The sequence below is a fragment of the Bos indicus x Bos taurus genome, chromosome 26 (genome assembly GCF_003369695.1).
Source record: "Bos indicus x Bos taurus breed Angus x Brahman F1 hybrid chromosome 26, Bos_hybrid_MaternalHap_v2.0, whole genome shotgun sequence".
Taxonomy (NCBI): Eukaryota; Metazoa; Chordata; class Mammalia; order Artiodactyla; family Bovidae; genus Bos; species Bos indicus x Bos taurus.
Genome location: NC_040101.1, coordinates 36,337,419 through 36,350,552, shown reverse-complemented (window position 1 = coordinate 36,350,552; position 13,134 = coordinate 36,337,419). Strand labels below are relative to the sequence as shown.

Below are 13,134 nucleotides of genomic sequence, written 5' to 3'. Positions count from 1 at the left end.
TCATTTTAGTCACTTGGGGGATGCGCTGATTTGTGTCAAATTAAACAGCATTAACACATATAAACTACAGTTTTTTATATTAACCTTTTGAAATTGTTTTGGGACTACCTTTGTTCTCAACTTGATTTGTAGGAATTCTTTATTCTGATTTATGTATCTTTCATCAGAAATACGTATCACAAATATTTTCTCCCTGTGAATTGCCTTTTTATTCTCTTAATGTTGGATTTGGGTGAAAATAAGTTCTTAATGTCCATTTGATCAATTTTTTAAAGATTAATTCTTTAGTTGTATAGTATTGTCTTTTGCCTATTCAAGGTAATGAAGGTATTTTATTGTTCTACCTTTCTCATTTAGATCCACAATCATTTTACAACTTATCTTTATATATGGTTTGATGTAGAGATCAAGATACATTTTCTGTCCATGTGAAAATCCAGTTGACTCAGCACCATTTATTGACCCACTTCATTTCAGTGATACCTTTGTCCTACACCAGGTAACTGATTATAATAGTCTGGTTCTGCATTCCCTATTCTATTACACTGGTCAGTTTGTGTCTTTTGTTAACATGTCATCTTAGTTACTATAGCTTTATAATAAAGTCTTCCTTCCAGTGTAAATTCTCCAGTTTTGTTCTATTTGAAGATTGCTTTGGCTTTTATTACACCTTTGTATTCTCATATAAATTTTAAAAGTTTGTCAATTTACATCACACATCCACAAACTTGGTATTTTGGTTGGAATTGTACTCAATCCATAGGTTGTGTTCTTGTGGTCTTTATGCAGAGGTTTTACACTTGTTTTCCTCTGAAAACTATTCATTCCTTAGTGGAACTTGCCATTTGCTGTGAGGGGAGGGCAGGAATGCACTGTGGACAGCCTCAGCTTTCTATTTATTCAAACTCTGTCTCACCAATTCTATTTCTTTGGTCTGGAGAATTCACCTCTTTGATTTGGGCTTTCGGGAAGGCTCATGTTAAGCAAGCCTGTGAAGCTACAGGGTCTGTGTTAGGATCTGATCATTGCTGCCAACTTTCTGCCTTCACTCCTTTTTACCCAAAGCATTCTCTTTGGCACAGATGACGAAGTAATAGAAGTCAGTGCAAATATACGTCAGAAGTTACCCCATCAGCTCATCCTCTGCTGCTGTTCTGTGTGTCAGACTGGATTTTTGAGGGACATCCTTCCTTCTTCCATGCCCTGTCTACATTCTAAGACCTCTTGCTCCAATTAAAAGATTACTGGCTCTGCCTTCACTTACTTAAAAACAACTGCATGCATGTATATATGTTTAATCTTCAACTTGTTCCAAAAAATTTTTAATGGAGCTTCCAAAAATACATGTAACATTAAAGAAAAAATGAGGGCTAATGGGAAAATAAAAATAAGATGAAGTATGGGGCAGGCCCACAATGTGTGCAGTGAGAGGTATAAATGTTTATTAGACATGGGCTATAAATTTGGTCAAGGGATTTCAAGTAACTAATTTAAACAGAAACAGGATCTTTTATGTGAATCTGTATCCATGGCTGAAAAAGAAACTACTTACAAGCTCTTAAGAACTTTTTCTAGGAGAGAAGGAAAAGAGGAAATAAAAAATGATACTGAATTAAGACAGGGTTTTTCAATTAGAGACTTGTACAGTAAAAATGAGTGAAGGAAAAAAAGGTGAAAATCAGGAATATTGTGCTATCAACAAAGGAAGCAGTACTGAATAGTTGAACATACATCCTTTTTTCTTAAGTATACTAATTTTAAAAGTGTGTCATCTTTTTTAAAAAATGCAGGGAGGGAGGGGGGTTCAGGATGGGGAACACGTGTACACCCATGGCGGATTCATGTTGATGTATGGGAAAACCAATACAATATTGTAAAGTAATTAGCCTCCAATTCAAATAAATACATTTTTATTTAAAAAAAAAAGAAAAAAATGCAATACTGATTTACTTTGTAAAGTGAAAGAATGTTTGCCATTCTGTCTGCTTTAATAGAGCTGTTTTATTGTTCTGGATTAGAAAAAGGTATGACTTAAATGGAGTACAATGGTATTTTCTCTGTCTCTCTCTCTCTATATATATATATACACAGCTTTTTTTCTCACACACATATATTTAGCAAATAGCAAAGTATCCAGGTTTAAAAATAAAATCAACATGTATTAAAAGTAATTGGCGCATAAACAATACTGATAATCGTGGTCGTGGTGTGTGGTCCGTGGTCTGGCGCTTGGTAGAGACAAGGTCTGTCCTAAGGGATTGTTTATTTAAATCTGGCAGCCTGCCCTGTGTGTCCCCTCTCCCCATTCTACAATGTTCTGGCTCTTTTTTTCTAACTTTTTTAGTTAAAAAAGAATTACATGTTTAATGTGTACAACATGATGTTTTGATGTATGGATATATAGTAAAATCATTACTACAGTCAAGTGAATTAACATATTATCTTTTTGTGTGTGGTGAGAAGACCTGAGATCCACTATTTTAGCAGAGTTTTTCACTATATAATAAGGATTAAAATGACTTATATAAAGAGATTAAAAGTGTGCTACTAATAATTTGTCTAAAAACTTAGGGCATTTCCACACATGATCCCCTTTTTTCTCCTAGTACAGCAGTCAAAAATGACCTGAAGTGCTACTGGACCTACAAAGTCTGTGTTGGAATTACATGCTACACGTCACTCTGGGAAACATAACGTGCATCAGTGAACAGATAAGGGCAATGACTCACTGATGGAAACATGCCACAGGGTCACCACCAACCCAAAGGCAGGCCACCAGAGTAGCCAAATCAGGGAAGGTTAAGTGGGATTAAAATGCCAAACGGCCCACTTACTCTGCCCTTTTCCTGGTCAGTCCAGACCAGTTAAAAATAATCTATATCCAGAAGATTTGAGCAGAGATTACGCACAAGGTGCTGCTGAGGACTGTCTCTTTCAAGCAAGACATGGATTTTGATCTAGACAAGTTTTCTTTTGTTTGTTGTAGTTTGGAGTATAATTGCCATGTCTTCTATCAATTTAAAAAGTCTAGCTATAGTTGCTATTATGAACTCATTATTACTGCTGTGTAAAATACCATTTTTCTTGACTTCGAAGTTATAAAAGATGACCTAGGTGGAGGCTGTATTATGCACACATAATTCTAGTCCATTTCTTGCTTTCTAGTATTTCAGTCTCCTGGAATGACAGAGCTATATTTGGTCTTGGGTTTTGCAATTCTATTTTAAACTGGGGATAACCTCAGAACTTACCAGTAATAATGATACAGCAATAATTAAATTCTGTAGCAATTTACTGTTCTTAAATGCATTCCCAGTTGTCTCATCTGCATCAACATTCCACAAATATTTACTGATCACAGGTTGAGTGCCAGGCAGTTAGCAGGGCAGCTGTTGTTCTCCCCATTTGAGAAAACAGATACTTACAGATGTTAAGTGAGATGTCCAGGACGCTACAACTACCACGTGGGGAGGCTGGGAACTGAACCTGGGCTCCTTACTGAGTCAGTGTAGTGTCCCGCTATACTGGCTCTGTGTGCCAGCTGTTCAACCTTGAGCAAGTTTCCTAACCTCTCTCTGCTGTGGTTTGCTGTGTGACTAAGAGTTTTCATAGAGCACTTAGAACAGTGCCCGGGGAGTGGGAAGCCTTAGGTGTCTGCTGTTATTATTTGGTGCTTGACCCAGTGTTCTTTTCTACATTATGCTGCCTCTGTCTCTACATAGGCGGAGAGACTGTTTCCTCCTTTTCAGTGGGATTTTTCTGTATTTAACTGTTGACTTCATTTGTCACTGCACATCTGTCTTTGGCCTGTATTCCTAAAAATGTTCTTTTTGGAATATCTTATCTTTTAAAAACCACTCCCAGATTTACACTCTTGTTTTCTGGAACACTAAAAATTGAGGGTGATCCATGTATGAGGAGACTATTAGTGGGAAACTCTTTGAAGAAAGGTAGAAATAAGTTATTGTAAAATAGAATTGCAAGTCATCATTTTAAAAACAACTTGGAAGATTTACTTTTTTCTATGTGTGAGTACTATTGTAATCTGCAGCTTCTGAAAGCTCTCCAATAGTTTCTAGAATCACTCTGAAATTATCTGGTAAATAATTCAACATGTCTAACAATTGGACAAATACCAGATATTCTTTATTAAAGTTTCTCAATTACTACAGGAAATTTTAAATCTATTGTTTTTATTGAATTGGTCCTGGAAGAAAACTTATATACTGATTACATGAATATTTGCTAATAATCTGTTTTAAGAGTTTAAATTATCTTAATCAAAGTATAAGTAAAGAGGTAACTTAATCTAAGAGAGAAAACTGAAAGCAAAAAAATTAAGACTTCGTTTATCTTCTTTCTATAATAAGATGCTCTTATAAAGCATCATAGGGCGGTTTGTTTGTTGAATCAAAGGCAAATTAATGATGGCATTTTATTTTGAATTTTCATCTTGCAGAGTTTAAACATATTCCAGAACCTAAATAAACGCCAGTATGAAACAGTTATTCATTTGTTTGAAGTTGCGATAATAGCGACTGACCTGGCTTTATATTTCAAGTAAGTACGGAACTCCCTTATACTCTGTGTGGTTCCGCCTTCCACGGTCCATGGCCTCAAAGTTAAAAGACATTTGTTTAGAGACACATTTCTTCATTTTCTTTTTGGATTACCAATAAATACCCTTAAGATAACTGATGGTGGATTTACTGGACATCTGGAAACATATTTTAAAAGCTAAGCCCCTAATATTAATTAGTTTGTTATCTGAAGAAACTTCAATTGAAGAATATGCATCAAAGTAGATACACTGCCAGAACACTGATGCTATAAAAGCTTACACGGTGCCTTTTGACCTGGGGAATTCATCATAGTTCGCAGTCTGGTATTTAGAGTTGCAGGCTCAGACATTTGATCCTGCCAGAGTCTGACAGCTGAAAAATCTTAGTGATACTGATGCACATTAACAAACTAAAAAAATTTCTGAGTTACATACAGCAGAGGCATTAGCCTATTTATAATGATGATGATGATTACCAAGGAGACCAGATACTCCAAGCTTCTGTACATTTTCTTGTTGGTGAACTATAAAGTAAAATGCATTAGGACAAGGTGAACTAGTTACAGGGTCTAAATAGTTAACAACTTGGGCAGTATTAAATTATGCCTCTCCAATCCTTCATTAAAAATTCAATTATTAAATAGTTCAAACATGAAAGCAGATACTTCGAAATAGATAAGTGATATCCAAATAGCTATAGTCCAGATTCAACAAATGCTAAGATTTTGTCTTAGACATCTTTTCAAGGAAAGTGGTACAACTGAGGCATCCCGTACTCCATCATGAATGCCACACCCCCACCCCACTTCTTCACAAATACCACTGTCTTGGTATTGCTATGCATTCATCCTTCCCACTCATGTTTTCTATGGCATTACTAAGTGTTTAAAATTTTTCCATAAATGGTATCATACTGTATATACCTTTCTGCAACTTGTTTTCACACAACATTTTGAAGATTTAGCTTGGTGGTAAATTGAGATCCAGGTCATTCTTTTTAGATGTATATTCAACTGTGTGATTTTATCATAATTAATCTAGCCATTCTTCTATTCATGGACATTTAGATTATTCCCAGTTTTTCATCACTGCCTACATTGTGTATCTTTGTGTATATGAGTTTCTGTAAAGTACATATCTAGAAGTGGGACTGCTGTAGGGTTTGCATATCTTCAATTTTATACCACATGGCAAAACTCCTGCACTCCTTAGTAGGTACGCCAATTTAAACTCCTACCAGCAGTGTTACAAGAGTTCCTATTATTCCATATCTGGACTCTTCTTGATCTGGGCATATTTAAATATGTTTGTTAATGTGAGACAGAATATTATTATTCACACTTATAATTTTGTACCTTTTCATATATTTTACGTTCTAATATTTGGTTAGTTTTATACTTTACAATGTCTCATCACAACCTGTGGCCTTTGTTATGATCTTTTTGTCACATGTAGCTCTTAGTTTTAATGTATTTAAATTTACTTTTTTTTTCCTTTCTGACTTGAGATTTTTCTGTCTTAAACCCTTTCTGTATCAAGGTTACACAGCCATTCCCTCTTCTCCTGCCTGGGTCCACAATGTGGACAACTGATGCAAAGTGGGAACATGAAACCTGAAAGGACATATAAAAGACACTTTAAACCTCTGGTCCTATATGCTAAAATTGTCGCACAGTTGTCTCTTTTTTAGGAAGAGAACCATGTTTCAAAAAATTGTTGATGCCTGTGAAAAAATGGAAACTGAAGAAGAGGCCATCAAATATGTAACCATTGATCCAACCAAAAAAGAGATTATCATGTGAGAAGTCAAATTTTATTTTGCTTTTGGCAAAAATAACTTGTATATTTCTATTTTAACATGTTTTGTTTTCTTTCACAGGGCAATGATGATGACTGCGTGTGATCTGTCAGCTATAACCAAGCCCTGGGAGGTGCAAAGTCAGGTGAGTGGTTCCCACTTTCTGTCAGGCCCTCGGCTCTGCCTAGGCGCCATGAGACAGTGAATGTGAGAGTATCTGGCAACCTCAGAATTTAATTATAACCGTCAATTATACGACTATATATTTTATAAGCAGTTACCTTCGTTACCCTGGACCTGTCCTCTGAAACCATCAGTTTATAATTTACAAAGAAGAAAAAAGGAAGTTAAGAAGTTAAGACAAAAGTACAATGTTCCCTGTTGGGTTTCTGTTAAGAGAAGAAAAGCAAACAGCTTTCAAGAGCTCACAAATGTCAGTAGGTCATTTGGTCACGCCCAGGACAAGGGAAACAGAAGGAACCTTAGAAAGAAAATGCTTTCTGGAAGGAATTCCTGTTTATCACTGGACAGGCTGTAAGAAGTTTACATAAAATTATTCATGGAGCATCTGGGTTTTTAGTAGAGGAGATAAAGCATGCAGCAAGGATGAATCATTAGTGCCTTCATCCCTCAAGGGTGGTTTTGCTCCTAGTCTCCTCTTCGGTGTGCTGTCAGTCATGGAGAAGGAAATGGCAACCCACTCCAGTATTCTTGCCTTGAGAATCCCATGGACGGAGGGATTCCGTGCAGGTTCAGTTTAAGGGTGTCTTCTAAGGAAGGTCTTCCCCACCCTTGGGGAGTGTGGGGAATGAGTGGGAGCCATCTGCTTACCACTTGGTTTCCTGCTAATCAATGAAAGAATTCTCCCTCAGTTAACTCATAGGGAAAACCCTAAGCAGAAGAGGCCAGAATTCCCTGGGTTCAACTGTAAATGTGGACTGTATCTGTTAAGATAGAATAGCTGGGCTCCAAACCAAACACCTGTGCTTCCTCCTCACTGCCTGCCTGCTCTTCCTCCTCAATTCTTTTATCTACATAGTCACCCCAGCCACAAACCTGGGCTCAGGCTTGAGTCCATCTCCCTCGTTCCAAAACCATTTCTGTCCATCACTCTTGCTACCCTCTTAGTTCTTACTTTTCCTCTTTCGTCAGAACTATGGTGGCAGCCTCCTAAGTGATCCTCTCTCAGCACGAACTCTCCAACCTTTCTCTGAGTTGCTGCTGGAATGCTTATAAATAGAGCTCTGCTTGGCTACTGCTTTGCTTAAAAAGCCTTCTGAACTCCCCACTGCTGGAAGTTTTCAACCTTTTTTAAAGAAAAAAGAAATGTCTATTTTCCTTGCACAAAAAGTTGTACATAGACCACTTTTTGTAAGAGGCAAACAGCAAAGTTACTGTACTTCAGTCTCTCTTGGCATCCACTCTTGTACCACTTGTGCGCTTTGGAGGGACCGTAGGGCTCAAAGAAAAAGAACTACTGGCCCAGAGAATCAAGTTAAACTTCCCAGCAAAGCTTACATGGTTTGTTGTTACCTGTCCTTAACTCATACTCCCTAATTTATTTCTCTTATTTCCCATGTTATTGCCTCACACTCTTAAGCTCCTACTCACACAAGCTATAAACATTCAACTTTATCTGCACACTCTTCCCTTTCTTCTTTACTGGCGAGCTACTAGTCTTCCTTGATGATACAGCATAAATGCAACCTCCCTTATCTTTCTCCTTGATCCACAGCAGTTGATAGCTGTTGATATGATAGAACTTTCCACATTCTTTACATGACTGACTTCATTAGACTGTAAGCATCTTAAAGATCAAAGTCACATCTTAACTCCTCTTGGTAAGCCCGGATCATGCCAATGTAAGGCAGCTAGAAGGTGTTCAACAAACTTGATAAATATGGTTTTTAAAAAACCATATAAATTAACTCTCAAATATCCCTACAACATAATCAGGTAAAAGTGAAAGTGAAGTCGCTTAGTCATGTCTGACTCTTTGCGACCCCATGGACTGTAGCCTACCAGGCTCCTGTGTCCATTGGATTTTCCAGGCAATAGTACTGGAGTGGATTGCCATTTCCTTCTCCAGGGGATCTTCCCAACCCAGGGATCGAACCCGGGTCTCCCACATTGTAGACAGATGCTTAACCGTCTGAGCCACCAGGAGTTATTAGTCAGGTGAAGTGGTGTTCTAAGCTGTGCATGTATGTGCATAAACACATAGGCAGATACATGCTAGATGCTGGCAGATGATAAGCAGGACAAAAGGAGGATCTGGGAAGCTTTGGAGCTTGAAGCATAATGAAACAGACATCCTCCCTTCTCCCCTTTTTATTGTTGAGAGGTGGTGGTAATAGCAGCTAGGAGATTGGCACGCCCAGAATGAGTCTACCACACTGAAGTAGGAAGAGAAACCCCCCTTGTCCATTTCAATATAATCTGTAAATAACATCATTTTAAAGCCAAAGAACGTATGGTATGAGAATACCTCAAGCATTAATTATAAATTCTGTCCTTAAATATTACTCATTTAAGGATAAAATGTTATGATAAAATGCAAATTCTGTTAATAAGTCATGAATCATGACTTTCATGAATCATGTCCTCCCTCTTTGCAGGTAGCACTCCTGGTTGCAAATGAATTTTGGGAACAAGGAGATCTGGAGAGAACAGTGCTGCAGCAACAACCCATTGTAAAAACCTTGACATAAAAACGCACTACTGATTAAAAATTATCGATACAAATCAGTCTGTTTTGTCCACTGGATCTTAGAAAATTATCTTTAAAGAATTTCTCTCTCTTTCTAGCCTATGATGGACAGAAACAAAAAAGATGAACTACCTAAACTTCAAGTTGGATTTATTGACTTTGTCTGTACTTTTGTATATAAGGTAAGTAAACAGATTATGTGAGTGAAATATATCATTTTCTGGATGAGAAGTTTTCTTTCAAAATGTAACTAAAATCAAAGTCACCCTCATCCCTCATGGAAAGTCACTAAGGGTGTCATCATTTCTCCAAGGTAGTTTGAGGTATTACCCTTATCTTTCCTTCAAGGATGCAATGAAAGGTGAGAGAACTCAGGTGTAAGCAAACTGAATAAACTTAGGTGAGCAGGAAAGACAAGAGCTACCTTTCCCACTTACAAGGTACTGAATTAATCTCATCCTAACAGCTCTGAGCGCTGTAATAATTCTTTAGGGCTCCTTCTCTGCGTATGAAAGGTACTGAAAATGAACCAAATGATTTAAGTGGTTTCCGACCTAAAATTCTCTCTAGGAGTTTTCACGGTTTCACAAAGAAATCACACCTATGCTGAATGGTCTTCAAAACAACAGAGTGGAATGGAAATCCCTAGCTGATGAGTATGATGAAAAGATGAAGGTAATTGAAGAGATGAAAAAGCAGGAAGAAGGAAATACGACAGAAAAAGGTTAGATGGAATCTGTTTTGGCTTCTTGTAAAGTAGCTGGAAGTTCAGCAGAGCTTCATCTCACATGACAAAAGCATAAAAAGTAAATGCAAACAGAAAATTTGCTTTACTGCCCACAGACTGAGAATTATAAGAAGCTGATTAGTGGTTTTCAGGGTTTTTATCCCCTTGAACAAGATCTTACTTTGTAATTCAAGATGGAATTGCTTGGTCCAGTTGAAGTTGGGGTTAGGGCTAGGTTTCTTCATCCACTCAGTAAAGTGGCTCCTGAGGTACCTCTGCAGAATACTGAATTTTAAGAAATAATATGAAAACCATAGGATTAATGGGATCAATCAGGTTTAGGTGAGAAAATAATTTTAGCCCTAACATTCTGTATTAGCTGTAAGACTTTGGGCATCTTGCTTAACCTCTCTGAGCTTAAAGTTCCTCTTCTTATAATGAGAAAACTTTACAGATCTCCAGCCTCATTTCCAGATCTAAGGAAGCCTTAGATGTAAAGATGGCCAGCAGAGTGGGGTGACTTGAAGGTACCCTAAGACTTTGTCTGTGCCTCAGATGTTTCTCCTTAGTGCTGTTTATCCTGATGAAATTTCTACTCCTGAAGTCACTCAGTTAAGTTTAACATAATCTTCAGAAAGCCTCTGTTAAGATGCTTATGATCACCTATTAGTTCATCAGATGACTCAAATGACATCTAGAAAGTGGAATACTAATGTCATCGTTTCGTATTTTGTCTCAAGAGCTCAAGACTTAAAAGGTTTTGTAAGAAATTCTTATTGTTTAATAAAGAAACCATCTCTGTCTGGAAAAGCCTTGTTAAAAAAAAATGCAACATTCTTTTTAGACGGTTCATGTGTTTAGTGATATTTTAAAGAATTCAGAGGGAGAAAGCATTTTGCTTAAAGGGTTAAGGATATCATTCAACAGAATAAAAACAGGAGTTCCTGACTCTAGGATATACATTCACTTAAATGTTTAGTGGCTGTGTATTCTGTACAAGGCCCTGTGTTAGGCCCTGGGGAAAGATGGGGTCCTTATCTCCAGAGCTTACCACCTGGTACGGGAGTGCCAAGTGAAAAATCGATTATTTAACTATAATTATCAGAAGAAGCATACCTGGGGCATCAGGGAAGTCGTTCCTGAAGGATGTTTATGCTACACTGAAGACAGGCTTCTTCTAAGCAAAGAAAGGAGGAAGAGTTTTAAAGGAAAGGAGAGGAAAGAATAGAATATGCACAAAGGCCGTGACGTGGAAATAAGCTTGGTGCGCTGAAGAACTTGAAAACTGGTGTAGCTGGAGTCTAGAGAGCAAAGAGAGCAAAATACCAGATGAAGCCAGGAATGCAGGCAGCTCTGCCAGATGGGTGTGTTACCCTGAAGGCCTCCTTATGGATCTGTCCTCTACAGAGCAACGGGAAGTCCTTAGAGGGATGGATTTCAACATGAAAGGAGTAAGATCTGAGCTGTGCTTCAAAAAGATAACAAAAATGGTTATTTTTACTGAGCAAGTGAAAAGCAAAAAGTTATTTCTTAGTGCAGTTAATCTTTATCCCAATTTTACAATGAACACTATATCAAGCCCTTTAAGTGGTTCGTGACTTTTTTTTAAATTTAGTATTTGGTATATTGGATATGGATCTCTATACTTTATTTGCATAAAATTACTTCTGAATTTTCTTCCTACTACACTGAGAAGTCTCTGTAAACTAAGAATATTATTTTATCTCCAGGCAACACAAAGCAACAACTCAGATTCCCAGACTGGATAGTTCAGTGGTTCTTTTGAGAACTGAGACATTAACTGGTTAGTCATTTATTAGATTTTATTTTCTAAATGGACTAATTTTGAATATGAATTCAAGTTTTTAAATGGTCAAACTCTTAGTACTTGATATAGGTTAAAACTATGAATTAGGCTATATAGTTACTCTAATACTAGGAAAAAACTACTATATATCCACTGATTCCTGAAAATATTGCTTTTCTCCTTTTTCCTAGCTGTAGAAGATTCAGGAGGTGGTGGTGATGACAAGAAATCCAAAACATGTCTAATGTTGTAAGACAATCCAACCGGTCTAAATTACAAATATTGTTTCTACATTTGAAGAAAACATTAAAAAAGAACATCAGCAAATTTCATTCATCAAACCATCAAGTAACAGAGACTCTTCAGGAAGGCTACCCTGTGACTAGCATAAGAAAATATACTGCTAGCCTGAAAGCCATGAGGATAAAATAAAGTTCAACAAAAGTGCAAAATAAGACAAAAATAAGTGCATTTTTGGTGCCAATTTGTTTTAAATTAAAAATAATATAATCCTGAAACTAGTCACCAATTCTTTTTTTAAAAGATCTTATTCATTGTATTCATTTACTAGGGTTACTATAACAAAAAAGCTGCCCCATACTGGGTGTCTTAAACAAAATAAAATTTATTTTCTTGCAGTTCTGGAGACCAAAAGGCCAGCATTAAGGTTTGGCAGGGCTGGTTTCTCAAGAGGCCTCTTTTGCTTGTCAGTGGCCGTCTGCACCTGGTCGTCGGTCTTCTCCCTTGTGCGTCTGTGTCCTATTCTCCTCTTTTAAGGACACCAGTCATACTGGATTAGGACCTACTCATAGGACCTCATTTTACTTTATTAGCTCCAAATACAACCACATTCTAAGGTACTGGGAATCGGGATTTCAACAGGAATTCAGGTGGGACACAATTCAACCCATAACATGATTCATAGCTCACATCCTTTTCTGAACCAGAAATCTCTCATCAACATGTCTTAATGTAAGAGCAAATACAGTACAGAATGTATAATGTATTTAAGTACTATATAAGAAACAAAGAAAAAGGATATTAAATGTTATTCCACCTGAAATGCTTATCTCTTTCCTCCACTTTTTACTCTTGATAATGGAACAGTAAAGAGCACTTCACTTTCAGCAGCTTAAAAGTATGTCATCCTATGCCCATCCTTTCTCCCAAGTCTGAAATCAATTATTTTATGTGTAACTAAGAATATGTTATTACATTCAGAACTATTCTTTTCATTGATAGAATTATCAATTTATAAGACATGACCTAGATAATCCTAATGCAAGTTAAATCAACTAATAAATATTATGCATTATTAAACAGCATGTGATTTGATTATACAAAAGCTTTACTACCAAAAACAGTTTAAAGGGACTTCAACAGAGGTGACTTTAAAAAAAGTGATTACCAGAAGTATCTACTAGGCATTCTAAATATTGATTGTCAAGAAAAATAAACAGGACTTCCCTGGTGGTCCAGTAATAAAGAATCTGCCTTGCAATGCAGGGGACGTGGGTTCAATCCCTGGTCA

At 36.9% G+C, this 13,134-nt stretch overlaps 1 protein-coding gene across 2 annotated transcripts in view; it reads left to right on the top strand.

The window, feature by feature from the left end:
* PDE6C (phosphodiesterase 6C) overlaps positions 1-12,856 on the top strand; it is a 60,873-nt gene extending 48,017 nt beyond the window's left edge. The window contains exons 16-23 of one of the 2 annotated variants that reach the window (XM_027529269.1): positions 4,460-4,560; positions 6,237-6,359; positions 6,441-6,504; positions 8,978-9,052; positions 9,168-9,251; positions 9,640-9,793; positions 11,527-11,600; positions 11,795-12,856. In XM_027529269.1, coding sequence (XP_027385070.1) covers positions 4,460-4,560; positions 6,237-6,359; positions 6,441-6,504; positions 8,978-9,052; positions 9,168-9,251; positions 9,640-9,793; positions 11,527-11,582 — 657 coding nt within the window. In that variant the 3' untranslated portion in view covers positions 11,583-11,600; positions 11,795-12,856. The remainder of the gene's footprint in view (positions 1-4,459; positions 4,561-6,236; positions 6,360-6,440; positions 6,505-8,977; positions 9,053-9,167; positions 9,252-9,639; positions 9,794-11,526; positions 11,601-11,794) is intronic. The other variant, XM_027529270.1, reaches the window with a different exon arrangement.
* The last annotated feature ends 278 nt before the right edge of the window (positions 12,857-13,134 follow it).